At 42.2% G+C, this 24,608-nt stretch overlaps 2 protein-coding genes across 3 annotated transcripts; one reads left to right on the top strand and one right to left on the bottom strand.

The window, feature by feature from the left end:
* Positions 1-1,546: 1,546 nt before the first annotated feature.
* mak (male germ cell-associated kinase) lies at positions 1,547-20,316 on the top strand (the record flags this gene model as incomplete). Its single annotated transcript, XM_080793548.1, has 14 exons — positions 1,547-1,650; positions 4,442-4,496; positions 4,995-5,116; positions 6,360-6,442; positions 6,660-6,792; positions 7,398-7,569; positions 9,277-9,444; positions 13,017-13,277; positions 13,552-13,772; positions 14,408-14,547; positions 14,976-15,122; positions 16,936-17,022; positions 17,922-18,041; positions 18,958-20,316. The coding sequence occupies 14 exons, from the start codon at positions 1,547-1,549 to the stop codon at positions 19,116-19,118; spliced, it is 1,974 nt and encodes a 657-aa protein (XP_080649674.1). The 3' UTR covers positions 19,119-20,316.
* A 134-nt stretch (positions 20,317-20,450) lies between these two features.
* Positions 20,451-23,327, bottom strand: tmem14ca (transmembrane protein 14Ca). Of its 2 annotated transcripts, none has more exons than XM_080793550.1 (5): positions 23,249-23,327; positions 22,589-22,679; positions 22,015-22,116; positions 21,131-21,218; positions 20,451-20,548 (listed from the first exon to the last, which is right to left on the bottom strand). In XM_080793550.1, exons 2-5 carry the CDS (start codon positions 22,662-22,664, stop codon positions 20,491-20,493), a joined length of 324 nt encoding a protein of 107 aa, XP_080649676.1. In that variant the 5' UTR covers positions 22,665-22,679; positions 23,249-23,327; the 3' UTR covers positions 20,451-20,490. The 2 variants fall into 2 exon arrangements, with proteins under 2 accessions (XP_080649676.1, XP_080649675.1); XM_080793549.1 differs by lacking the exon at positions 23,249-23,327 and adding an exon at positions 22,807-22,939 and having other exon boundaries at positions 22,589-22,672.
* Positions 23,328-24,608: the final 1,281 nt, after the last annotated feature.

Raw genomic sequence — 24,608 nt, 5'->3', positions numbered from 1 at the left:
CTCACCGTCTTGAACTTTTCGGTGGCCAAGAAGCTCCGCAGCTTCAACTCACCGAAAGTTAGTTGTTCATCTGTTTGGGTGATGTGCACGACAAACGCTTTGCATGACTCGGGAAAGCATTTAAGCACGTTAGCAATCTGCAACCCTCACTAATATTTTCTAAGGCCCTTCTCAGCGATGTGAAAATCGTCTCCATGTGTGCTAAGAACAGAGTCTAGCTCCCATAACGCATAATTCTCCTCGCTACTGAACCACCTGTTGCATTATTAGCCATATTAATAAAGCGTATAGTGGATGGTGGTCACATCAAGGAAACGCGTGGTTCATCGATAGTTTCAGCCAGGAATGAATCAACGTTTATTTGCGCATGCTCAGGTAGAAGTGTGTAGATGTGCACGCATGCACGTGATGACGTCAACATAAGTCAACACCTCTATGAACACATTTGTGAATAAAGCTATTGATAGGCATTTATTTTCCAGATTGGTCCACAATTCAGCTAACTTTCCCTATGTGCTGGCTGCTGCAGCTGTCAAGCTTGAATGGTTTGGTTTGGTTTGGTTTAGTTTATTTCGATCTTATGCCATTGGAACATTACAAGAATCATGTATTAAACTCTTTAGACATGATCGAAAAGGTTTAGGCGGAAGCTAGTAGCTTATTAATGCCGATCCTTATTACATGGTTAAGTAATAACAAGGAGAAATAGAAAGCTTTATCTGGGATCCCTTATTTGCTAAGCTAAACAGCCGACTTTAAAGGACAGGCAACCCCCTTGTCTGGCTTTTTGAAAGAATAAGTAAATCTAGACTATCAACTACAAACACTGTACATACTAGAGTACACAACAGTCTGATTCAGTCCAATCCTGTTGGCCCAACAATGTGTGTGGGAGGAAGTGTGTGACTGTGACGTTGTGAGGTCACATCCTATTTACGCCCCAGCGGGCCTAATCTGCTAGCTCTGCTTGTCTTGTCATCTCCCTTGGGCAGCCATGTCAGGCTCTGGCTAGTGTCTCTCTAGCACGCACACCTATAATCCTCATCACTGCACACACAGGTAAAACCCAACGCTTCGCTTGCTCTCTTCGCCACCAAAAACCTAAACACTTTTCATCAGTGAGTAGGGCCTTTGATCTGTTGTGGGTGTATAATGTTTTTGACGTATGTGTCTGCTGTCTAATGATCATGTTCTGTTTCAGTGAAGGCTTGAGAAGACAGTAAGACACCGTATCGACAGTTGGCTGCTCTGCTGTATTTGGAGCCACTTGGAAAGAGCAATGGATCAATCATATCTACACCGTTTTTTAACTTCAGGAACATCAATATCAACATCACGTCGATCACCATTCTAAAACCTCCTCTCCTAGGAGAGGACAAACAAGAACTTTGTAAGAAACCTCCCCCCCCCCAGAAAACTCCTTCAACAAAGAAGCCAGGTCTGGAAGTGACCCAAGCCATCAATGGGTTCTTTATACGACTTTTTTTACGCAAGGAAGGATTTCTTACACAAGGAAAGTCGTGAAGCGATGAGTCCAGTTTGAGAGATGATGAACCGTTACGCTACACTGAAGCAACTGGGCGATGGTACCTATGGCAGCGTGGTGATGGGGAGAAGCAATGAGACTGGAGAGCTGGTGGCCATCAAGAGGTGAGGAGCAGTGGTGGGCTAACACTTGCTATGAACACACTTATAATTATAAGTTATATTATAACCTTAACACATACACTTTATTATAATGACTTATAATATAAAGTATTATAATACTTAATAACTTGCTATGTATTCCATGTTCATAACGCATTATAAAAATTCAAGTTTTCTCATAAACATTTATAATTATAAGTACTTATAATCACAGGACTTGCCTCACCCAACATGATATTCTATTGGGCATCAAATATTTTAATGATGATGAAATGGTGCCACTCTGTCGAGATCTGCTGTGATATGGAGGCTAAATCCTGTACATCCTCTCTTCCAGCATGACTTTTTGCCCCCCTACCAACACGTTATTCCCAGTATACCAACAACCCAGTAGTTCTCTCTTCATTGAACATTTGGAATCAGTTTAGACAACATTTTGAGTTAAAATCCCCATCAGTCCTTATGCCTATTTGTTTCCATCCTCCTCTTTGGACTCAACATACAGCAAGTGGAAGGAGAAGGGCTTTATCCCTTTTAGGGATCTATACAGCGATGGGTTATTTAGCTCTCTTGGAGAACTCACCACCAAATTGAATAATCAAAATATTAGTTTTTTTTTTAGATTTTTCCAAATACTTAACTTTGCAAGCACCCATTTTAAACCCTTCCCCAGTTTACCTGAGAAAACCCCAGTGGAGTCCATAATGTCTGCATCAGATTCTATGTTTAACATTTCATCAATCTATAACGCTCTTGTTACCTTTAGAACGACTTCTATACTTGGGTTGAGGGGCACATGGGAGGATGAACTTGGGACTGAGCTGAGCGAGGAATATTGGGCAGATGTGCTTTCTAGGATTAACAATTAATGTGCCTGCGCTCGTATGTGCCTTATTCAATTGAAAGTGGTTCATAGGATTCATTACACTAAAGCTAAGCTTAGCAGACGATTCCCAGAAACAAATGACTCATGTAACAGGTGCCTTCAATCCCCTGCAAACCACACACACACTTTTTATTCCTGTTCAAAGCTCGCCTCTTTTTGGAAATCCTTTTTTGATACACTCAGTTTGGTTCTAGGATTCTCTGTATCACCCTGTCCTTTTATAGCTATCTTTGGTGTGTAGATTCCAGGCCGATGCGGTTGCTTTTTCCTCCCTTATACTATAGCCAGGCGTCGTATATTGCTCCACTGGAAGAGCCCTAATCCTCCTGATGTGTCATGGCTAAAAGATTTGGCATCCTTTCTCCATTTGGAAAAAATCGAATACACGGTTAGAGGTTCGTCGAATAACTTCTACAAAACCTGGGAGCCATTCCTCACATCGTTGAAAGTGGTTGGTTCCATGTGTTTTGGAGGAGGCATGCGTACCCTACACACCCTACACACCCCATGCACAGTGCAAAACATAAAAATAAATCTGGAATATGTTACAATTTACATCATAGTAATACTCTGACCTGTGTAATACTTTGTGTCAAATTGCACTACAATTTAGGCATTGTGTGAAATCAGAATAAGCTGCGGGTAAGGATGAGCTGTAGTCAACAAACTAGGGAAATAGGGGCAAGCCCTCATTTTCAATGTAGCCGAGGTTACAATTCACAAATTGCAGTCAAAACAATCAACACAACATTATAAATCAGGATAAAGTAGTGCCTTTGAAGAAACTTGGATACCAGGTAACAATAACAATGAACCTATAGCATCTGTCTAAACAAGATGCTGGGCAGCAACCTGATATACCCACTTGGTAAACACTACTTCATTGGCCGGGGTCCCCTAAGGGTCTATACCGGGAACTCTCCTTTTTTCCGGCGGCGAAGAAATAGGCAAAGAATTGCCGGCCTTAATTATGTTGTATTTTGGCTATTTTCGCCCAATGTTTACCTATTTTCACCCAATGTTCACCTCTCATGACATGCACAGATTGGGACGCTTGGGTTCATGGGGTTAAACACGTTTTAAACTCTCAGCAAGCGTTTTATTTCACAGTATGCAGAATGGGTATACATTTCAAACGAAAGCACAAGTCAATACAAGAACTGTTACTTTGCAGCATTTACACTTTACAGGGCAATGCGGGCCCTTAATTTTTCCCTCACCAACTATCTTACAAGCCTTTGTTTCAATAGCATGCTAGGCTCAATAATGGATGAGGTGCCGGTGGAGATGCTAAGATGGTTACTAGGCAATGCAACATGTGCAGGGACGGTGAAAGGCAGTGAAAGTACAGTCAGGGCTGGGTTAGGTTACGGGTTGCGTGGACGGGACGGCGTTAGTTGGCAGGTGCCCAGAGTGGAGGAAAACAATACCCGAGTAGTTCCAGGTAACACTTACATAATTCCAGAAAGAGCTCAGGGTGGATTAGGGCGCACCATTCAGCAGGTGGTTCGTGCTTTTCTTGTAAAGGACAGCGCTAAGTGTAATTAAAAGCATAATTAAAAGCATAATTATTTTAACATGAAGTCGCAGACAGTGTGCTAGTATTGAAGCTTAACACTTTTAGTTTACATACAATATGATATTTCTAGTTCTAGTTTCTAGTTTTATTTTGTGGTTCCACAACTTCCACTATAATATTAAGATAGCGATAGTACCACTGCCAGTCGTCATTATCATATTACAGGTGGTACCCGTCCATGGGCTTTCCCTCACGGAACAAAATAAGACGAAATTAGAGATGCCTCACACAGTGAATTATTCATGCAGGGATATCTGCATTATTGGGTTTCTTGGGTATATATTTAATTTGTTTGATGTGTTTCTGACCATTGACTTTGTCTTCCATAGGATGAAGAGGAAGTTTTATTCCTGGGAAGAATGCATAAACTTGAGAGAGGTGAAGGTAAGGACAGTTTTATGTATGGGAATAGTGGGCTAGCTGGGTGTGTGTGGCCTGCAGCAACAGACTTTGTTAAGCCAAGGCTTAAGGTTTGTGCAGTTAGATATTTAATGTAAGAGTAATTATTTACTCTGTCGGGTCACCTTTTCAAGAAAAAAAGTACCTGTATTCCAAAGGATCAATCTTGTATGAGGTTTCTGTCCGACAGCAATGCCCAAACAAATAGGGACACCAGGTTGGAAGTGGTTAAGTCTGTGGGTTCTCTAAATATTTAACCTTTGAAAAGTATTGTGGAAAGAAAGCGCTTGTGACTAAATCAGAAGTACACTGGATCCATTTGAACACAGGTCATTTTTTTTTCCATTTCCTGAAAAGTAACAGGTTTTAGACATACAAGGTTTCCAGTCCACCTGGCTGGCAGTGATGCAGACGATATTAATTAAAAGAGACTTGCTTGTGCATATAGTGATGCTCATGATGTTGGTCTTGTCCATTCACCAGTCACTGAAGAAGCTGAACCATGCCAACGTAGTGAAACTAAAAGAGGTGATCAGGGAGAACGATCACCTCTACTTTGTCTTTGAGTACATGAAGGAGAACCTCTACCAGCTCATGAAAGACAGGTAAAAAGAAAGACGACAATTCTTACAGTGCACGCTTATGGATCATGTTGGAGATGATTATATAAACACTGGTTTGACATTGATTCCTAATTTTCCAATTACCTGGCCCAGGCCATGGAACAACACATAAAAGTCTCCCCTTCCTATAAGGAATTTTCTTTCTTTAAAACCCTGAAAATTTGTTTTCATTGTGATACCGATAAATAAGAAAGTGTTACTGCGTTGGATGCATTGATTCAAGCTGGGACGCAATCAATTGATTGATCATTGTTAAAATAAACATACTCTGAAAATGCAGGCCACGAACGCTTTTGAGATTTTCAAGTGGGCCCATGGTCCAGAAAAGGTTGAAAACCATTGCCAGAAGTTAAGACTATGTCAAACCAGGCAGTTATTTGTATAGATGTTTTTTTTATGCTTGCTGTCCTTTGTTTATGCAGTAAATTCAATTTGAGATTAATGTAACACTTTAATTTAAGATGTGTAAATCATAAACGAGGACAGGCTCATACGTAATTTATCAATTTTATATTTTGCAGGAACAAATTGTTCCCAGAATCAGTGATAAGAAACATGCTATTTCAGATTTTACAAGGGATGTCATTTATTCATAAACATGGTAGGTTTTACCGCCTGCTCAATTATATTTGCATGAGAGTGGATGCAATGCATGCTACAAGATTTCCTGAATTATCTGATGTGCAAATCACATTCCAAAATGTTTTTTGCATGTCCAAACAGAGGTCAGTCTTGTAGTTTCTGAACCCTCTTTAACTATCTCATTCCAAAAACTGTCTGTCACTAACTCTCTATCAGTGGACATGTGGATGCCTCACAGTCATTTAGGCTTTGACTAAAAACACAATTTTATTTCTGCAATTGTATGCTAGTTTTTGGGTAGAAGTTAGAACATGAAAATGCATAGAACAGAAAGAACAATAATACCGCAAGAGGTGTTCTGTACTGTATGCATGCAGCACACTTGTGTGCGTGCGCTCGTACATGCACACATGCAGGCCCGTACTAGTTTACTGTACTGTTGTACTGTAATGGTTGATGGTTCCACATGTCCAGTGGGGATACCTAGCTGTGCTCCTTTTGGATCTGGTTTCTTAACTTTCCTTTCCTTCGGTTTCTCTCTTCTTTGGTTTCTGTTTTCTCTCCTTCCTTGTGTGTGTGTGTGTGTGCTCGCGTGTGTGCGTGCGTGCGTGTTTGTGTTTTCTTCTCTCATGTCTGCCGTCAGGGAGAATAAGCTGTTCACAGAGAATGAAATTAGGAACATGATGTTTCAAATTATCTCTGGTTTGGTTTTTGTACACAAGCATGGTAAGATGTTCTGTCATTCTTATGCTGTTTACTAGACTGACATTATTTCAACCCTAATATGTGTGCATGTGCGTGTGCGTGTGCATGTGCGTGTGCGTGTGCGTGTGCGTGTGCGTGTGTGTGTGTGTGTGTATTTGTAACAAATATATTTTAAATATAATTACTTCACACACGTATACTTGTAATATAAATATATTAATTAAGGCCACTCTTGCAGGCTTCTTCCACAGGGATATGAAACCAGAGAACCTGCTGTGCATGGGTCCAGAGTTGGTCAAGATAGCAGACTTTGGCCTAGCCAGGGAGATCCGCTCCAGACCTCCATACACAGACTATGTGTCAACTAGATGGTGAGTCACTGTGCTCATGGTGCCTGTCTGTCACTGCTATTCTGGAGTGACGTGCAATTGTTGCACAGCAAACCAATAACAAAACGTAACCCTAGGCAGCCAACTAAATGTTGAATGACCCTCGTCAATCAATGTGATGCCACGATGACCTAATGTACAATGTGATGCCCTGGTGTACTGTACACTGTACGTTACAGACGTAGGGACTCAAGTCACAAGGTTTGGATCGGAGTCTGAACCAAGTCACAATTTACTTGAGACTTGAGTTTATGTGTGAAGATCATTTCTTTACATGTGCTTTACTATAGTGACTTGACGTTCACTCCTTAATTGTTCTTAACTGTAATAATATCATTGTCATGTGAAACACAGTGGTTCCTGAACCTTGCAGGTCGAGACCCAAAAGAGAGATTATTAGACGTTTGCCCGGGACCCAAACTAGTGAGAATAGCAGATCTACAAGCACACAACGTGTCGCTTTGCGCCACACTGCGAGCTTATAGATCAGCTATTTTCTAAGGCTGCAACAGTTAATCGTAATCGAATCGATTAGAGGTTTACTATACATTTGTTGATGTTTGTTCTGTTCCATCATGTCCTCTCAGGTACCGTGCTCCAGAGGTTCTGCTCAGATCCTCCTCCTACAGCTCTCCCATTGACCTGTGGGCCGTGGGCTGCATCATGGCGGAGCTCTACACACTCAGACCTCTCTTCCCTGGAAACAGTGAAGTCGACGAAATCTTTAAGATCTGCCAAGTCCTGGGCACAGTGAAGAGGGTAAGAGAGCTTTAAGATCATGACAAAATAGCATGGGTCAGTTGAAGAAACCTGAATTGTACCTGTGGTGGCTAACAAACATACTTGCCACTAGGCTAGGCAGGGCATAGGGAAACCGTTTTTAACGCGTTCAAGTAAATCATTGAATGTCCAAAAAGTGCAACTGCTGTTGGGTGAGGTTTCCATTTATTATATTACCAACAGGAAACAGCATAGTTTTGTCAATGCATGTAAATAACGGTAAAAACGTATAATCTCCCATGTGTGTGCCTGTGCCAAGCCATTCCTCCCTAGGCTCCTTCACCTTATCACTCCACCTGGTGCTTAGTGTGGAACCCCTCCCCCCAAGGAGAACCCGCCCATAACTGGCTCAAGACACTTCAGTACCTGCAATTTATGTTTTGTTTTGTTTTTGCATTGTATACTTTATTAACAGTACAGAGAGTAAAGTCAAAGATTATGCTAAAAGGATAGGAAGGAGAGACATGCGAGACAAGACATGGGTTGAATTCATTCAGACCTTGCAGTCTTAAAGGCCTATTCATACTGCCAGTTTTAGGTGATATTGTGACCACCGAAAACTACAACATGACATCACGGCACGGTGATAAGTGACTCACCAATCACCTGAACACATCTCTGTTTTTACTAACCACCGTTTTGGTGGTCACCTTATCACCTGAAACCGGAATATGATTATGAATAGGCCTTTCTTTATGTGTGCATTGGCTGATATATAGTATATAGTACTGAAGGAAAAAAAGCTAAAATGTGAAATATGCGAAATATGAAGTGCTAGATACATGCAGCGTTAGACTTCACACTTTCATCTCCTTCACAGTCCATATGGACAAGAGCAGTATCTTTTACAGGGCCTTAACCCATGATCCATCTCTCTTAACACTGAGCATGCAGAGCCGTATCAAGTCCCAGTTCTTAAGCTTTTAGTTTATGCTGGCGAGGACAGGGTGAGGACCTAGGGAGGGCCCCCAGGGGCCACTGATGGTATGTCCCTTCCACACTGCTCATGAAATATGCATTTCAGATGTGTGTATTGTACATGGGTCATGGAAAATTAATTTCCCCACAAAAGGTGATAAGTCTCATGTAGGCCTATGAATTCTTTATAGGTCAACGTTTATGTTCGTGCTGGGAATCAACCGTTGGAGCTTAGCAGAGGTGGGGGTTACAGATGGAGGGGTGTCATATTTCTAATGCACCGTTTTACATTGTCTAGAGGCAGGGCATATGTCACGCACCTTTCTGGAGTAACTAAATTGACTTATCTCCAACACAGTAATCTAATCCAGATCTAGAAGGCTTGTTGCAAATGGCCTTCTTTCTGCAGCCCCGACATGCTATAGAAATGTGATGCTTAGATTCTTAGTTAAGGGTGCGGTCTCGTCTCCGCCTGTTTGCTTGAATGGTTGCCAGGCACAGAACAGCACTGAATCAAATGTTTGCCTTCATTGAAGAGACATGCAAAACATGCAAACATGCAAACCAACCGAGGATGGTTGTTTAAAAGATATCGAACTAATAATTCTAGAGATTGCGTCCTCAAAACGAGAGAAACTCTGCACATGTCATATGTCATATCCCTGGACGGGCATTGACTAGTTTATAAATATTAGAAGCTCCCATGTAATATCCTAATAAATAGTGCTATTATATACCTATAAACTCTATGAACGTGTCTCCTCATAGACGGATTGGCCAGAGGGCTACCAGCTGGCATCAGCCATGAACTTTCGCTTCCCCCAATGTGTGCCCACCCACCTGAAGACCCTCATCCCAAACGCCAGCAATGAGGCGATCACTCTGATGAAGGACATGTTACAGTGGGACCCCAAGAAACGACCAACCGCTGTACAGGTAGGCTAAACCAGTGGCTGTCAGTTTTGGACTGGAGATCTTTTATGCTGTACACCAGGGGTCTGCAACCTTTTTGAAAGTGCCATCTTTTTCTTTTTCTAGAATAGTCGGTGTGCCATGTCAACATACATTTTAATGACACTCCAACATATTTTGATTGTCCAGTTGTCCACGAATATAACCTTTTCCTTTGTTTTTAAATATTTTCCTTCACAATGATCATTAGACTCATTAGAGCAATAATCCACCTATCTCCCGGAATCCCTCCCCAGTCAGAATTCAGAGTTTTAATGAATATAGAATTATGTGCCGGATGTAATTTACATACAAACGTGAGGGACTTCGTTAATTTGACTAAATCTTTTTAAATAGTTTATTTTAAAGCAAACATCCTTTCTGTCACTTGTGCCCGTGATCACCCTCCTTTGTGCTAAAGGTTTCCTACCCCTGCTGTATACTACACTACAAGCAGAACATCTATGTTCTATGCGTCACATTATCAGCGCGCCTGCCGTTGCCAGGGTCACTGGTCATTGAGTTCAGTCACTGACAAAACATTGATAAGATCAACGTGTTATTGTGTGGGTGCTTATTATGCATCGGAATGAAACAAGCAATATAATTTCACCAAACTATTACAATGAACAAATCGATACAATTGGCTATAAGAAGAGAGGCTCTGGGAGTTCCCGGGTTTCATGTGGATAGCAAATTGCAATAGAGAGCTCCTGCAAAATTACATTTTGCTCTTACTGTTGGCTGAGCTACCAGAGAACCCGGAACAAACACAGGTGCCAATTTAGCAAACTCATGCTATCACCTAATCCACCAGCACCAGTAAGCAGAATGAGATTTTGTCGGTTTAGGGGTCCTCTGAAAAATGACTTAATTCAATCAGTCGACTTGTGTAATTTAAAATGGCATATTGTCCTCAGGCTTGAAGGTTGTTTGTTATGCGTGGTTACGCCTGTCCTAAGATCACACACCTGAGCCCAATCATTTAAAATGCTGTTAAAGCCATACCTGATACCCGACACCTGTGGTGTCCCGGTAGATCTGTGTATAATTATCCTCTACCTATTCCTTTGTGTTTGATATAATCACAGTCTCACTGATAATTCCCATTCCCCATGAGACCATTTAAAAACACTTTGTGTTGGGTGTTGATTTGGAAACTCACAGCTCCAGTGGGAGTGAGAGTGCTTTTCCATCCTCTTCTTATAAGGTGCTCAGCGGTTGAATTTATCTCAGGAGGGTTACATTCATTTAACCCTATATTTCACTTAGTTTTTTTCCCCTTTTTTCCTGCTTAAAGTCATTAAAGGAGCATTCAGTGATTTGGGTGATTTGGAGAAAAAAAACGGTCCGCCTCGGTTGCTTGAGGGCTAAAGCACCCACTGACACAATATTAAGCCAATTAGCACCCACTGACTGAAGGCTGAAGCTCCCCTCCCCAGGTAATTTTGTCACGAAGGCACACACCTTTACGGTGTTCACAGAACAGGTATTCAAATGCTAATACGATGGCAGGGCGGGGGGGCACCCACTGAGGTTATAAGAACTTTCCGCCACTGGCCCCGGTAACTAGATGTGCACATGCACGCTGCACGTACTACAGTGGGGGGACACGCGACAGGCCAACAGCATACACACCAAGGCCCGCCCCCGCTCGATCATTATTGGTGAAAGGCCCCTCTCTATCCTGATTGGATGAAGGCTGGGCCACCTAGCCAAATATTTTTTGACCCCCAGGAGTTAACTGGGGACAGGGAGGAACTCCTTATTGCAAACGCAGTGATTGCGAACGCAGTGAGCACTAACTATGAGACCTAGCAGATCATGTCTGTCTGTCTGTCTGTCTGTCTGTGTGTCTGTCCCGCTTTTGTGCCCATATATGGAGCTGAGTGATTACGTCACCATGACTCAGCCATAACCATATAAGGAGTCCCCAAAGCAGCTATACGTCCAAAACCCAAATATGTACGAGCTGCGTTCGCTTCCCGCGTTTGCGCGTCTTACTGGTATGGTCAGCACACTCTATAGTAGTGTAAGGGCCGAATTAGTACAATTGTCAAGTACATTTGTGACCATGGGGTGGCGCTGTTATCCTTATAAGCATCAGGTTCACTGGCATCTGATTCTGTAGGGAGGATTGACCTGGAAGGGCAATGGTTTTTGACCGCAGGTATGTCACTGTTGTTCAAACACTGTGGAGCGAAATGTTTGATTGTCTGAAATGTTTATTTATCTGTCTCTAATTACGGGTTGTTTTATGAAAACGCAGATGCTGTACTGACTATGGTGAACAGGTGAAGCAAGCAATACATCTTTAAAAGCACGAAGAGCTGCCTGTGTTTATCATTGGAGCACTGACACACAGCGAACAGTACAAGTCTATCAGCAGCGTGTCAGCCAGGTCCAACCACGGGATCAATTCCTCGAGAGACGGAGGCTCTCATAAGTAGGGAGGATTATCTGATGTCAAGAACACTGGGCTCACTTCCTTCCTGGACTACAATTCCTATAATGCTTTGGTGCACTGCTCCTCCTTGTGGATAGGGGGAGGGCTGTCTTACTGAGACAACATGTAGTCCAAGGACTATTTAAAGAGGACGAGAAGCGAAGACCGTACGGTGGACTCCATGTTTCTCCCTGGAAGGAAAGAAACATGCACAGTTGAGACCAGGAAGTTGTACATGACAAATCACCAAATCATAGATATGGCACAAATGGCCCAGCAGATGGCGTGATGCCACTGAAAGGAGAGATGCTTGTAGGCTACATATATGTCACGTCCGACCAACATTACTGTCTGTGTGATGCTCCATGCTGGGACTTACTTATCCACTTGCTGTTAAAACGTTAATATAAAAGGTAAAATGCAATGACGTGACTGATTTGTCATGCACAACTTCCTGGTCTCAACTGCGCATGTTTCTTTCCTTCCAGGGACGCTTCTCGTCCTCTTTAAATAGTCCTTGATGTAGTCCAGGAAGTAAGTGAGCCCAGTGTCCATGACATCAGAGACACTGGGCTCACTGCTAAAATCTAAAATATCTAAAACCACATATTACACACAAAGGCCCCCAGCAAAGTAAATCTTCTAAACGTCATTAACATATATATTTTTGCAAAAAGAGTGAAGTTTCCCTTTAAGTTAAATCACTGAATATACCTTGAATTGATTATATAAAGTAGTGAGAGTGCATATTGATTCCAGTCAGACAAACGACAACCTACCTCAAACCCTAACCATAACCACAAGCATGGGAGCAGCGCATGTTCGAGCGGTTCCCGCATGTCGGACTAATGCTCCGTCGGAATTACGTGCGGATCCCGCAGCTAAAACTAAACCCTACAAACTTAAATGACCAGGTTTCTATACTTGCTCCTTTTTTCCCTCTATACCAAATGTCTTTGCCGGAAAATATCGGAGCTCTGTGTGAGCTTGTAGACTTGCTATTATCATGTGCTTAATTACTGGAGAATAAAAGAGGAAAAAGTTTATATTGGCACTCTTCTCGTCATCTTCTCCTGTGTTAATATAACGACATCTCTCTGTTGTTTTTTAGGCCTTGCGTTACCCTTACTTCCAGGTGGGCCAGATCTTGGGGCCTCGCCCTCAAAGCCAGGAGGTCAGGAAGGCCCAGAACAGGCAGTCCACCCTCGTCAAGCAGCCCTCCGAACCCAAAGTAGACCCCCAGCAGTCTGAGTCTGAGGCCGAGTCGCCCCCCAACAGACAGCACCAGGCACAGCATCGGCATCATCATCAACCCCTTCAACAGATCCCCCTCCCCCAGGCCGACGCTAAACCTGCAGCTCAAGTTCAGATGGTGAGTAGCTGGAGGTGAACTAGAAATACACTCATGCCACATGCACATTACATGCTGTATTAACCACTTAAACCCCCCCCCCCCATAAATCAATGCTATTGAACACCCTTTATGTCTGTGTGTTGGTTAAAAAAATATACTGAACCAATGAAAAGACAGACACACACACACACACACACACACACACACACACGGCCAGTCATTGTCTGCCCGACAACAACGATATCTGGCATGGAGGTGTTTTATTGCATCATGGCGGCGTGTGTTTGTACAGACGTCGGCGCTGCAGGGCAGTGAGAATGGAGCGTGTGGAGGAGGAGGAGGTGGCGCGGCGGGGCTGAAGAGTGGACGCAGGCGCTGGGGTCAAACGGCGGCCAAGACCTCGGACAGCTGGGACGAGTCGGACCCCTCAGAGACCGCCGCCTCCCACTCCAAGAAGCCCAGTCTGGCCAACTCCCAGGAGGAGCGCGGCAGCCACAAGGACCATGGAAGTCGGCAAGTTCATTTCCGCCTTGTAATTCTTTGCTTGTAATTCCTTTATGTGTGTACTACTGTATATAGCCGAGTTTGAAGTCGGTCGGACGGTGGTCAAGATACGTGAACTACAGACGTACGTACGTACTGTACATAGATATATATTTATACATATCCGGTGCATGCACGCACGCACGCACGCACGCACGCACGCACGCACGCACACACACACACACACACACACACACACACACACACACACACACACACACACACACACACACACACACACACACACACACACACACACACACACACACACACACACACACACACACACACACACACACACACACACACACACACACACACGTACATACATACATACAGAGATTTCATGCATTTATTGTAATAATATTATTATTATTATCTACTTTCCTCCCTGATATGGGGAGTTGGGGACTGTAGTGTAAAGGCCAAAAGATAAACCAAAAGATCTAAATACACTTTCAGCGTATTTAGATCTGCTGGATTCGTGGTAAGTGCCTGGCTGGGACATATACTTGAGTCGTGTCCAGGGAGTGTACTTGTACATAAAGACCTACTGTATCTATGCTATTAAGTCTCTAAGTGTCCGATTCCTCTTATATTTTCAGATCCAAAGAGCAGAAGCCACTCTATACCTTCAGCACAGTCACCAAGCTTCCTAGTAATGTCAAGATTAGCCAAACAGACTCCAGTCTACCAGGATCTGCAGCACGACAACATTATCTCAGCCAATCACGATACCTGCCTGGTAAGGCTGTGTGACATTTCTGTTAGATAGCACATCGTTGCTGTCGGGTGGAAACCTCATGTCCAAAACTGTTACGTTTTCAGGATTCAAATTCCTAAATAACAAAACGTTGCCGAAAACGTGCCGCAATGCGACGCGTTTAGAGCTTTTAGATCTGCTATTTTGGCTACTTTTGTGTGAAACTGTAGTATGACAAAGTAGACACACTACAGTTTCACACAAAATACTCTATTTAGTAGAGTATTCATAATTTCTGAAAAACATAAAGAGGTTAAAATATGGAGATAAGATGTTTCATCGACGATATGATGCAATGAATGAATGAAGAATATACCATATCAAATAAACGGAGTTAAATAGTTGCAATTAGTGCCTCCAGAACACCAGCATCCGGCCGTATACTCACACCAAGCACGTTATGTTTTTAGGTTTGATCAACAAGAGCCAAGCTTCGTCTGCAGATAAGGAGTTGAGCGGCGCAACATTACGGGACCTGTGGGACAACTCCAACAACTCTATTAATAAACCCCTTGCCCCCATCGGAGGGGGATTATCCCTCACCAGAGCCAACCCAGGTGAGTGCTGCTACTGTGATTCAGATTTTACGGGGGCCAGTTTCGAATTGCAGCCGTCCGTAGGTGCCCTTTGAGAGCGGTTTTGAAGGAGTCAAGGGATTCACATGTCTTAATGACTGTTGGTAGGGCGTTCCACATTTTGGTGGCATAGGAGCGAAAAGAATTTAGTCCCTTGTTTGTGCCGAATCTGGGTTGTACATGGTTTGTTGCACTCCCTCTGGTGTTGTGGGTGTGGACTTCGTTTACATTAAGGAAGTATTTAGACAGGTACATGGGTATCTTGGTGGTGTATCGAATCTTGTGGACCAGACCGATTGCAAGATGCTGTACTCTGTCGTCGACTCTAAGCCATTGCAGCCATTGGTTCTAAGTTGCTCTTGTTAGCTAAATAAGGCTTCTAGGTTAATTAAGGCTTGTTAGCTAAGGCTTTCCCTTGATGCCCAAGGCTCACTCTTGAAATGCTTAAACACCACACAGCTCATCTCTAAGTTACACATAAATAACCTAACAAAATCTCCTTTGGCAGCACAATGTAAAGACATCTATAAATTACGCTTTGACAGGATTTAGAATATTGTGGAAATAAATAGCAAGTAATCTTTGGCATGCCCTGTAGCGCGTAAACCAGGCCTATATGACAGTGTCATCTATTGACAGATAAATTGACCCTGTCCTCAAAGGCCCTAAATGTTAATGCAGTTGCAAATGTCTGGAGCCAAAGGACAAAGCAGTGTTTTGGGGGTGAGCAGATCAGCGTCTGCGACTTCAGAGACAGGAGACCTCTATGATGCATTTGTCATGTAGACGGGCACAATGCAAGCCCCTGTTGTGTGCCCTCCTCTCTCTCCTTCTTCTCTCTCCCTCTCATTCTGACTCTTCATTTCTCCCTCTATTGCTTATTCATGAGATTAACTGTTGGTGTAAGATCAAGTGTCCCTTAACCCATTTTGGACTGAGGTCGATTTAAAAAAAAGGTTTCTAAATCCTAATTTGTGTTTCTATGTCAGTGGTGCTCAACCTTTTTCATGTCAAGGACCCCCAGAATAATCTCTATTGTGCCACGTACCCCCATCTCAAAATATGTAGTTCCAGGGACCTCCCAGAAGCCAATACTTTAGTTAAAGATGTTCACTCTGAAATATATATTCAATGATTTGCGCCACATTTTAACGATTTTTCAAAAATAGCAGATCTACAATCTCGTAGCGCGCCACTCGGTGGCGCGCTACGAGATAGCTAAAGCTTGTAGATAATAGCTAAAGCATAACATAATGCTGTGCTTGTAGATCTGCTATTTTTGCAGAATGTTCGCCTTGTATGCGGTTAATAACTAGGGCCTAGCCCTTGTCATAAACCACATAAAAGGCCAACATTCGTATGCCCCAAAACAATCCCCCCAAAAATAAAACCAGATTTCCCATTCTGGTTATTTAACATAGCTAAACGATGCAAGCTGAAGCTTGTAATATTAAATCAGCAATTTTTGCTATGTTTAAGACATTTTTTAACTGTTTACAATTTCATATATTAACAGTCATGTCAGGTTGAAAGTGATTAAGTCTGTCTGAGGGTTTTATAAATAACTTTGGTTCCATTGTACGCAAGCACAAAAGTATTATTATTTTTTATTCCATTTAACGATTTTGGACATACCGTATACCAGGTTTCTGCCCAACAGTGACGATATGTTGATCAGAGAGCTTATTTGCCAGAAAAGTTGCCTTATTTATGTCTGTTTTCCTTCCACTTTCCACTTTGCCCTTTCTTTCCGCTGTGGTGGTGCACACATCTCTTCTTTCGGTGGTGAGAGTAGAAGAGAGTGAATCTAAATCCACGCGTAGCCCATCAGAGAAAACTGTTGTTAAAGAGAGGATACTGGAGAAAATTGACGCCTCCAAAGGTGACACATAGATTAGTCACCCACCCCTTAACCTGTTAACCCGATTAGCTAATCATAATGCCATCATATAATTATGTTCCTAACTTCCCATCTGATGTTGACCTAAAATGAAAACCGTATTCATAGCGTGCCACTGTCTTGCATCGAAAACACTAAAAACAGCACATCTACAGGCTATAAGCTTGTAGACCTTCTATTTTTGCATGCACTTTGAAGTACTTCAAGCCCTTAACTTGCAGATTCATGCTTTATATCATGCATTTTCTAAAGAATAACATTGATATGCACTTGAATAGACTTTATACTAATTTGATATGCAACACTACCCATGCAAACGCACTTCTAGGAACACACACTGTAGTCCATTGTCATTAGAAGGCCAACAAAGTGTCATGACTGCTGTAAATGACTCCAGCTATACAGTGAACGAGTTAACATGTGAAAGAGACTATCTGATGAACCCTAAAACCCCAGCTGGAGATAGGATCCCAAGTACACACATAAACCACACAACTAAGAACCGCCATTTCAAACAGATGGTAAACGGCGCTAGAACATTACGGTCTTCATGAGTTAACAATGAGGCACTTGACTAATTATGTTGATAACCATCTATGGCTACTAGTGAACTGTAAAGAAGGTGACACTTCCAACACTGAATTACTCAAGTCATTTTGTTTGGGTTGATAGATAGTGATAGCACAGCATGCAAATTGCAATGAACATACCACCAAATACTAGCCCTCTTATATTTTCCTTTCTTGTATAGTCCTTCAATAGATTATAATTATTTATTTTAGATTATTATGTTAGGAACATTAGTTTTCTATGGTTGATTTCTATGGTTGACAACTTAAAAGACGCACAGATGGTCACAGGCAGGTTATGTTTCCTTCCAGGGACCTTTGTGAGCACCAAGTACAACCTCTCTGGAGGCTACATGCCTTCCTTCCAGAAGAAAGAGGTGGGATCAGTGGGACAGAGGTTTCAGCTCGCTCCTCTATGCAGCCAAAACACAAGTAAGACTGCACTTCCCTTCCACGAAAGCAACAAATGCTGCTGCTCTGTGAGCTCGCTGTACTGCACACTACTTCATCTCTTCACCGTTTGTCTGTTTCACCGTTTCCACCCTGACCTTCGCTCACTGCCACTGCATTTTTCTCCTCTGTCTCTTCACCCTTTCAGTCAATCTATCTTCTTCTCCTCCTGAAACCAAAAAAGACAAACAGAAATCTGCCAAGCCCAAGTCTGAAGAAAGTACTGAAGGTAATGTGCATGTCTCTGAGTACGAGTATGTACATCTGTCAACCGCTCATTTGAACTTCATTGCACAACCCTTGTCGCTCCATAAAAATGGCACGTTCTCAAATGAACATGTCTATATAAAAGGGGTTGTGCAAAAAAGTCTAACTCTTCTTCACTTGTCATTTCATTCTTCATGTTCTGTCTCAATTATTACTCTTGTATTCGCCTTCATTTTTGTTACTGTGTAACCATCTTGCCTTGCATATAAAACATGCCACTTATGCCACTTTGCTTTATACCGGCCGGCCAAAACTACTTGGAACCTCTGGGCTCCAAGAGAGCTGAGGCAATACCAAAATGTGACTTGAAAACACTACTGATGGTCACTGTCAGAGGGAATCGTCTCTAATGTTGTGTCAGAACGGACATCCCTATCTGTAATCAATATTGAGCAACTGCATGGTCTATTTCTCACTGAAATGTTCACATGCTTTTGTTGAACTATACAGGTTAAACATATAGTTTCGAGGCATTAGCTTTAACTTAAACAATGTTTAGCACTCTCCTACGCAGAGGGGTTGGACGTCACTGTGAATACCAGCTACAGTACATTGAATCCTATCTGCAATGGAAAACAAAGTTTAGATTCTTAACCACTGATTGATTGATTGATTCATTGACATTTTCCAGACTATGACGGGTGGAGGAGGAGGTCAGACAGGACTCAGATCAAAGGGCCCAACTATTCCGCCCTGGGGAAGAACTCCGGGAACATTCTGACAAGAGCTCCCACCGTACAGCCAGTCCATGGCAGGGTGGACTGGGCATCCAAATACGGAGGCAATCGGTAACCCACGAGAGGACATGATTCAAGTAGTGGCTTGTTGAGGTGCAGTGATTGCATACATCGTCACTAGAGGGAAATACATGTCAATCTAGACAGAGGTCCTACTATGACTCCAATACGGAAGAATGAATCTGCCTCCCTAATCAGATGTCTACCCTCTACAAAAGAGATAGATCATTTCCCAGTAAGGTTATCTTGTACCTAGTAGTACTGTATGCCAGAAATACCAACCATTTTCAACTCTAAAAGTTGTTGACGATAATTTGAAAGAAATTAGGCAACAGCAGGCTTTTTTTGTATCAAGTGTAATGGACTTTCTGGAGAAATTCTCAAAATTCTTGGACAATCAAGGGGAAGTGCATTCTATACCCGGCCTTTCTTTTGCGAAGTATCAAGTTAAGTATGCTATGACAATTAGAGTAAATCGAAACAAGATGGAACCACATACAGTATGAATAAACTGGGGGAATGCTGAAGACCACCATGACGACTCCACCACACCATCTTGGTGACATATGTACCATCATGGCACATCTGGTGCACGTTCCTGAAGCAAGTGACATTTTATGACTTTTTGCACATGCCGACATCTTTTTGTGATGTAAGCAAACCTAATGCATGTGGGAAACACTGTACAGTATAGACGTGTCCTTTATCTTCACATGGAGATAAGAGGGCGGTGCTGAATCCAGGCGGTTTTAACCACATGAACCCATATGTCCCTATTCTGGGGATGAACATTTGGTGAAAGCAGCAGATCCACAAGCTCACAGTTGAGCTGGTAGATGGACTATTTGTGGCAAAGAGATGGTGTACAGTGGGGAAAAAAGGAGTTATTTAAGAACCCCACTAGTTTCCTGCAGGAAACCCTCTGGTGCAGCATGGAGGATGCAGCGAGAGCCAATTATTTTACACTGACTAGATGTTCTTAATACGTTATTGTAATTTTAGATCTGTTTAAAGTTCTTTTTTTATTCTAGTTTTTATTGTCAGGTATTATTTTTGTTTAAGATGTCATTGTTTTACTACTGATAAAGAAAAAAATATATATTGTTTTATTCCTCCTGCGTCAACTGACCAATTTCACCATATGAAAGACTTGGAGACTTTCTGTATGATAGGCTTTCAAAAGGAATAATAACGGTCAATGTTTTAAACTTCTTCGTATGTAAATGAGACAAATAAAACCTGACCATTTTATAAACATTTTACATAACATTTAATGTTTTCGTAGCACTTACATTTATGGGCATTAAAATACATGATGTCCACTCATTATATAAACAAGATGATATTATATTTAATTCGCAATTGTACGTTTTTTTTCTTAAAAAAAAATATATAAACAGTCCATACTTCATTAGGACTCCACTTCATTAGGACTGCTGCGGTTTCTGGAGCATTCCAACACCAAGCTTCCCCAGCATTAGAAGACTGGAACAAATATGAGATTATTCACACAGACCGACATTGGCTGTAAATGTATTTTGGTAAGGAAAGGAAAGGTACTATGTTTACCCAGGGTAACTGGACTAAGCTCAATAACTTGTTTACAGCCAGGCCCTGCTCATAGAACATTTCATGGTAGGGGTTCAATGCCTTGTCCAAGGGCACTTCAGCGGTGGTAATTTTAACGTGCCGGTCCGGGGATACGAACTAGCGACCTTTCCGATATCAAGACCGCGCCGCAAACCGTTCGGTTTTGTGCAACATTGTGTTTGAAAAAATAACAAAGGGAAATAAAAAAACAGGAATGTGTCAAACTATCAAGGCCTCAGTTTACCATACAAGGTACAAAAATGTCTATTTGTCTGACATTTCAATCCTGTTGTAGATTTATCAGGTCATGTGAACATGTGATATGACCGAAAAGGCAGCCAAATTAAGTTTTATATGGTGTGCGGGCTCTACCATTTGCAAACTGAAGCTTCTTTAGCCCAGGACACACCAGTCTATGAGCGTTACCAAGGCCTGACGTAGAACACACTGTCCTTCAAGTATGAAGTGTTTATTTACCTTGCTCCACACATCAGTCCAGCTGGCATGAACTTCCGGGATCCATAGAACCTCTTTCCCATGACTGCTGACAGAGCCCCTGATGTTGCTGTGAAGATGCATGGACAAGTCAATATGGACCAACCCAGTGCACAACATTAATCCATTATAAGACCTGAGGCTGATTCTACAAATGCCTTCTAAATGATAAAACATGATAGGCTGCAAGATACAGACTAAACATTATAATGACTAGAGCAGTGCCCATTGGGCATGCCTCACCCTGTGTCCCTTTTATGCCCATATATGGAGTTATTTGTCAGTCATGCCCAAATATGGAGTCTATATATACAGATGTCAGAACATCAATGTGATGTCAGAACAGTCCAGCTCCATATATGGAGATCTGTCCAGAGCCCGGGCAGAGACTTTTGTGCTGGTTCCTGACAACCGGCGATCCAGATATGGAGTTCCATGTCAGGCATGCCCAAAATCCAAATATGGAGTCTATATCCAGATGTCAGGATGATGTCAGAAGTCGGTGGGACAAACCCGTATACAGAGTTCTTTGTCAGGCATGCCCAAATATGTAGCGAGTTATGTGGATTTCAGACATACACAACTACACACACACACAGAGAGAGAGACTGCATTTCTAGATAGATATTAGCCCACGTTGCAATAATGTCATTCATCCAGTTTTAAGATTGTACTTGACATATTTGATACTATAACAGGTTCTTCTGGAATCTAGATGGAATATCATATAACTGCCCCAAAGAAACATCCTAAAGACTGCTTTTCCATAACATAATACACAACATATTTTGCATAAATGGACACAGGAGATTAGAAACACATTCTTTGTTTACAGATTGGCAGAAGTATGTTCTTAATTCACAAACCTAGAGATACCCAAACGTTGTTGGGGTCATTGGAGATCTGGTATGCCCCGAAGCCTGCCAGGCCACCAAAGAGAAAGCCAGCAGCAATAGAGGGGACACTACCTGAAAGAAAGCCCAAAACACATGTTCAACGACACACGCTGTGGTTATACACAGCATGGCTAGATGAGTGGTTCTCAAACATTTTCATGCCAAGGACACCCCAATTTTGCTATAAAATACAATAATTTTGATAAAATACATCTACGATAGTCTTAATTGATCCAAGGCTATTTCAGTACCTAGAATACAGTAGTTGCGAACGCAGTGAGCACTTACTATGAGACCTAGCAGATCATGTCTGTCTGTGTGTGTGTCTGTCCCGCTATACGTCCAAATATGGAGTGTGTTGCATCAGCAATCACTCAGCTCCATATATGGGCACAAAAGGGGCCAGGTCCACATATACAGTAGACAGACAGACAGACAGACATGATCTGCAGGGTCTCAGCTGCGTTCGCTTCCCGTGTTTGCGCGTCTTACTGGTTATACAGTATGTGCATACCCGGCCACCCTTCCTAAATCAAATCCTTACCTGCTTTGACATAACCAAACACTCCCCCGGATGTAATCAGGGCTGCGTACCCATATCCTACCCAATCAATAGACATGGTTGACAGTGACACCTGCAAATAAAACATACAGAGCAAGTTGAGCAACGGTTCATGTAGGCAGCAGTATAAAGAAAAGAAAATCCTTGTTCATAAAAAGTTCATAACCCTTTGTGGTAGTCTATATATCACGAAGGACTTACATTTGCAAATATACTTGTATTAAGGCTATCTGACTGCGTTGATACAGATTTGTTGAACAACACTAACACTAAGTGAGCAATGAGGAGAGTTGGAAACATTGTGGGCTTGTTTGTGGCCGCTCTAAACAACCGCCTCTGAGTCTGATCAAAAACGCAGGAGTTTTAAGAGTGCTTCATGAGGGGTGTCTGTCTGGTCTGGTGTGCAAGATAACAGTAACACACACCCTCCACACACACCGCCTGCTTGAATGATAATGCTCATATGCTAGCTGTAAAACATCATGCAGCCTAGCAGCCATCTCTCCTCTGATGGTTTGGTTTCAGCATTATAAAGTGTTCAAATTGTACATGTACGTGACATGAGCACGGTAAATCTACGCCACTGGTTGGTTAAACATCATAACCTAATTTGACACATTAATAGTATTTAGAGAGCACAACCTTGCCGCTCGTCCAGTTTGTCCTTTGACTCCTTGTTCCTCGCCAAGCAAGTATGACCGATGCACTTGAGCTTGCTAACGAAATGCCCGATGGGAAATGTAGGCGTGCCGCGCTGTTATCCCGTTATGGATTTATAACTTATGTCCCTGCATCGGTGCATCCAATGATTCCAATCCAACTTTATTTATAGAGCACATTTAAAACAACCAAGTTGATTAAAGTGCTGTACAATTAGGCAAAGCAGCAATAAAACATAATATGGTTATGCATGGTTATATCACTACATTTACATCACAGATCAGATCAGTCCAAAACCTAAAATTATTATTATTATTACAATTAATAGGCAATAATAATAATCATCATCATCATAATAATTTGGTCCCACTCCTTGGGGTATTTCTGTTACAATTATATGTATATTGGCGAATACAAAAGTGTAACTTTACAACCACACGCAAGATGGCGCCACAAGATCAGGTAAGAGATTTCAGCCAACCCAGTCAGGTCATTTAGGCAGACTACTTTAGGTATTCTGCGCGTTTATTGCACTTTTTTTTTTAAAGAGTCTCCCTTAGTTCTGTCCCAAATACTTTATCCTTTATATAAGAGGAAAAGTCCAGCACAATATCTGCATCGGAGATCTTGTTCTCAGCCGTGGAATGGTTAGAAAGTGATTACCGTGAAAATGGGTAGGATTACGCTCGGTAGGGTGATGAAAGTTTTCATCATGAGTGACTCTTATGAAGACTAATCCAAGGCCTATGAATAGCGTCTATCTGGGATTTGGTAAAGTGCTCGTAAACAATTTCACCATGTGCAGGGCTATATAGACTTTAGACTGTTCATATCATATTACAGCTCAATTGGCTTATGTCAACTCTGACCACCTGTTTTCTGTGACTGGCACCGTTTTGGCACATTTATTCATTGGAATGCGCGCGGCGCACACATTCTCATTTGGTTTCAATTACACGGGATCTATACTGGCTATTTATCTGGAGCTCATTGGTGAAGGGTGCGTTCTTCTCCACGGAAGCAGGGTGGCGCTAGAAGCCAATTTATTGCTCTCGATTAGCAGATTACCCTGAAAGGACTTCTAATCTTTTATCACTTTAACAGACACACGTTTTGTGCATTTCGCTATAGCCTATTCTATTCAGCCCTTCCAGGGCGTTGGGATCGCGTATACTCTTGGAGTCTGGTAATCGCATGACTGCTGGAAGTCAGACGAGAGGTTTAGACGGTTTAGTAAATTAGTCATAGTATAGCCTAGCCTATAGAGAGCAGTGATTCTCAAACTTTTTCATTGTCAAGGACCCCCAATTGGCCCAAATCCAAATTAATATGTATTTGGCCG

Source organism: Protomyctophum bolini (assembly GCF_963924005.1).
Source record: "Protomyctophum bolini genome assembly, chromosome: 21".
Taxonomy (NCBI): domain Eukaryota; kingdom Metazoa; phylum Chordata; class Actinopteri; order Myctophiformes; family Myctophidae; genus Protomyctophum; species Protomyctophum bolini.
Note: the sequence above shows the minus strand (reverse complement) of the source record. Positions and strands in the feature narration are given on the sequence as shown.